This window comes from Ambystoma mexicanum, chromosome 5q (assembly GCF_040938575.1).
Source record: "Ambystoma mexicanum isolate Mex_15411 chromosome 5q, UKY_AmexF1_1, whole genome shotgun sequence".
In the NCBI taxonomy this organism is placed as follows: Eukaryota; Metazoa; Chordata; class Amphibia; order Caudata; family Ambystomatidae; genus Ambystoma; species Ambystoma mexicanum.
The window spans coordinates 1,194,218,032-1,194,221,231 of record NC_090933.1 but is presented as its reverse complement, the minus strand read 5'-3'; the positions used below and the strand labels follow the sequence as shown (position 1 = coordinate 1,194,221,231).

The 3,200-nt window shown below is 46.3% G+C and overlaps 1 protein-coding gene across 1 annotated transcript; it reads right to left on the bottom strand.

Annotated features, from left to right (window-relative positions):
• Nucleotides 1-1,536: 1,536 nt before the first annotated feature.
• LOC138498372 (protein LDOC1-like) lies at nucleotides 1,537-2,055 on the bottom strand. The gene has a single exon (XM_069622153.1). The coding sequence runs from the start codon at nucleotides 2,053-2,055 to the stop codon at nucleotides 1,537-1,539; it is 519 nt and encodes a 172-aa protein (XP_069478254.1).
• Between the last annotated feature and the right edge of the window lie 1,145 nt (nucleotides 2,056-3,200).

The following is a 3,200-nucleotide window of genomic DNA, read 5'->3' as shown; positions in this document are numbered from 1 at the left end:
GGTGAATTGACTCCCTCTATCTGAAATGATCTTGGTAGGTAAACCATGTAGACGGAAAATGTCACAAATGAATACCTCTGCCATTTCTGATGCAGATAGCAATCCTGGTAACGGGGAAAAATTGGGTAATTTAGTAAGCGAATCCACTGTAACTATTATGCACGTATGACCTTGAGAATTCGGAAGCTCCACTATGAAATCAGCAGAGATTTGGTCCCAAGAGCTTTCAGGTAGAGGGATCTGCTCCAGAAGCCCAATGGGTTTTTGGAAACGATGTTTGCTTCTGGCACATTGGGCACGGGTTTGGACATACTTCTTTATGTCAGTGGACATATCCAGCCAAAAAAAGACCTCCTGACGAGTTCTTCAGTATTCTTACAGCCCGATGCCCTGCTGTACAATGATCGTGATACCAAGACATAACGTTGAGCCGTAAGTCAGGTTGAGGTAAGTACAGTTTTTTATTGACAAAGCACAATCCTTCCTTCATTTCTACTTAGGTCTGTGGAGAAGAGAAGTCCGGGAGAGGAAAATGAGAGGTGGCAGTCTTGGCCTTGGTGAGAAATGAAGCAGTGGAAGCAATAAACACCCTGTCACAGAAGAGTCTTTCTTTGAGATTTGACGGAGGGTCTTCTAATGCACATCGACGGTAGAGCGCATCAGCCACCACATTTTGACTCTGCAGGAAGTAGGTAATCTCAAAATCATAATGAGCGAAGAAGTGAGCCCACCTGGCTTGTCGAGAATTGGCACACTCCATATTTTGTAACGACTTGAGGTTTTTGTGGTCCGTCATGATGGTAAAGGGACTCATACCTCCCTGTAAGAGATGCCTCCAGTCTTCGCAAGCTAGTTTAATGGCAAGAAGTTCTTGTTCAATAACAAAATAGGTCCTCTGACTGGTCGTGAGTGTTTTAGAGAGGTATGAAATAGGATGTTCAATACCTTCATCTTCTTGAAGAAGAACCGCCCCCACTGCATTGGCAGATGTGTCTGCTTTCAAGATAAACTTCTTAGACTGATCCCTCCAGGACAGATACAGTGTTACCACCATAAGGCGTGCATCTTCAGTCTGGCGGATTGGGGCTATAGAAAGTGTTACATAGGGACTTCTCTTAACCCCTCGAAACCATGGTCCCACCTAGGTTCGAGGTGGTCCATTTCCCAAACGCCTTGGTGTAACTTCTGGCCGATTGCGTAGCAAATGGGAAGCGGATCCACAGTACATACAGAGTCCAGTATCTCTGCGTCGTTTTCTTTCCTCAGGAGTGAGTGGAGATCTCATTGATCCGATCTGCATGGGTTCTTCCTTAGTAGAGACTCCAGAGGAGGGTGGGTGAATCGGCGAGAGAGTAGGAAGCACAAAGGTCCCTCTTCCTTTTTCTTCTCCTGCCTGCGTTCATTTATACGATGCTCAATCTGCAGCATCACTGACAGAAGCTCCGAAAACGAAGATGGACAAGGAACTCTCGCTAGTTCGTCCTTTATGTTCTCCTTGAGTCCCTGGCGAAAAATGGTGAATTGAGATTGTTCTGGTCAACTCGCCTCCGTGGCCAGTCGTTTGAACCTTGTGATATAAGACAAGAGGTCCATCTGTCCCTGGTGGACCTCCAGTAGCTCTTCACAAGCCATAAACTTGATTTCTGGTCTTACAAAGGTCTGTTTAAATCTTGCGAGTAAGGCCCCCCAATCCCGTAGAACGGGGTCATACGTCATGACCAAGGGATTGGCCCAGGCCAATGCATTTCCAGTCATATTGGAGATTACAAAGCCAACCTTGCTTAAATCCGTAGAAAAGGTTGTGGGACGAAAGGCGAAGTGTACATTAGAAGCCTCAATAAACTCTTTGAGATGTTTAGATGTACCATCAAATTTCCCCAAGGACAAGGGCATGGGAGGGAGGTTGGAACTGTTAGGTTCCCTGTTTGCCACCAACTGACGTAGTACCGTATTTTCAACCTTGAGATTCTGTACTTCTTGGTTTAAATTCCGTACTTCAAGATTGAGTGACTGAACTGCCGCAACTAGTTCTTGGACCTGCTCGGCAGTAGCCATTTCGGGAGTGGTTGGGCGTTGCAAGCTGTCAGAAATATCAATTTCACTTCCCGATTCAGACCCCTCACTCCCTTCCTCGCCTAAGGAGACAGCCTTGGTTGACTTCTTTTTTCTTTCTCTGAATATAGATTTATTTTTATGCAAATATGGCCTGCTGCGGAACGACACCACAATGGTTGTCGGTTAAATCCGGAAACCAGTGGCCCCGGATCCACAACAGCCGGTGGGGAAAAAATAAGGATTCCTTTGAGTAGAGGTGTCTGAGGGTCCAGGTACAGACGGAGAGATGGTGAATGAGCTCCGGTGGATCCAAATAGATACCTCCGGAAGGAGTGGGTCCAACAACAAAAGAGAGAGGTGAGTTAAGGAGATTAGCCCCCCTAAAGAAGCCCTGAGAATCCAGCGAGAGGAGGAAATCAGAATGCCAGGGAAGAGCAGAGGAAACAGACACCAGAGTGCCTGAAAGTAAGAAAGAAAGAATGGTAAGAATGGGACCGGCGCTGGAGGCGTGGAGAGAAAGGCAAAGAGGAGACAAAGGAGCAGTACCTGGTGAGGGTGCCAGGAGGCAAGGCAGGAAAGATGGGCTCACCAGAGCCAAGTGGAAACACAACGAGCGCCACGACAACAGTGGAAAAGGAATGGCACAGTTGCAATGCAACCACATTGGGCAGAGAATCACTAAATGCACCATCGGCGGCCATGATGGAAATAGTCTAGACCGCTGCCTGACGTTAGTAGGAATAGCGTGATGGAACAATCCCATGGCGACCTCTTCTCCATCGGTCCCATAAGCGCAAATAGAAGGGGCGCATGACAGCTGTGCCCCTTTACCACCTTTAACTATTATTGATGTTCCTGTTTCTAGAATTTCGATGGATATAGTAGGTCTGTTAGAAACATCTAAGTTGGGTGATAAGTACATATTAGTCATTTTAGACTATGCAACCTGTTACCCTGAAGCCTTTCCCTCATGGAACTATACTCCACAGCAAATCTTGAAACATTTACTTCCATTTTGTTCCTGAACTGGATTTCCAAAAGAGATTGTAACTGATCCAGGGTCTACTTTTTTGAGTAAACTCATGGCTGCGGTGAAAGATCTTCTGCTGGTTAAAACTCGGCGAACTCCATTTATAATCCCCATA

Coding starts and splice junctions, on each gene's coding strand:
- LOC138498372 (XM_069622153.1), bottom strand. CDS start 2,055: ATGGCTACTGCCGAGCAGGTCCAAGAACTAGTTGCGGCAGTTCAGTCA.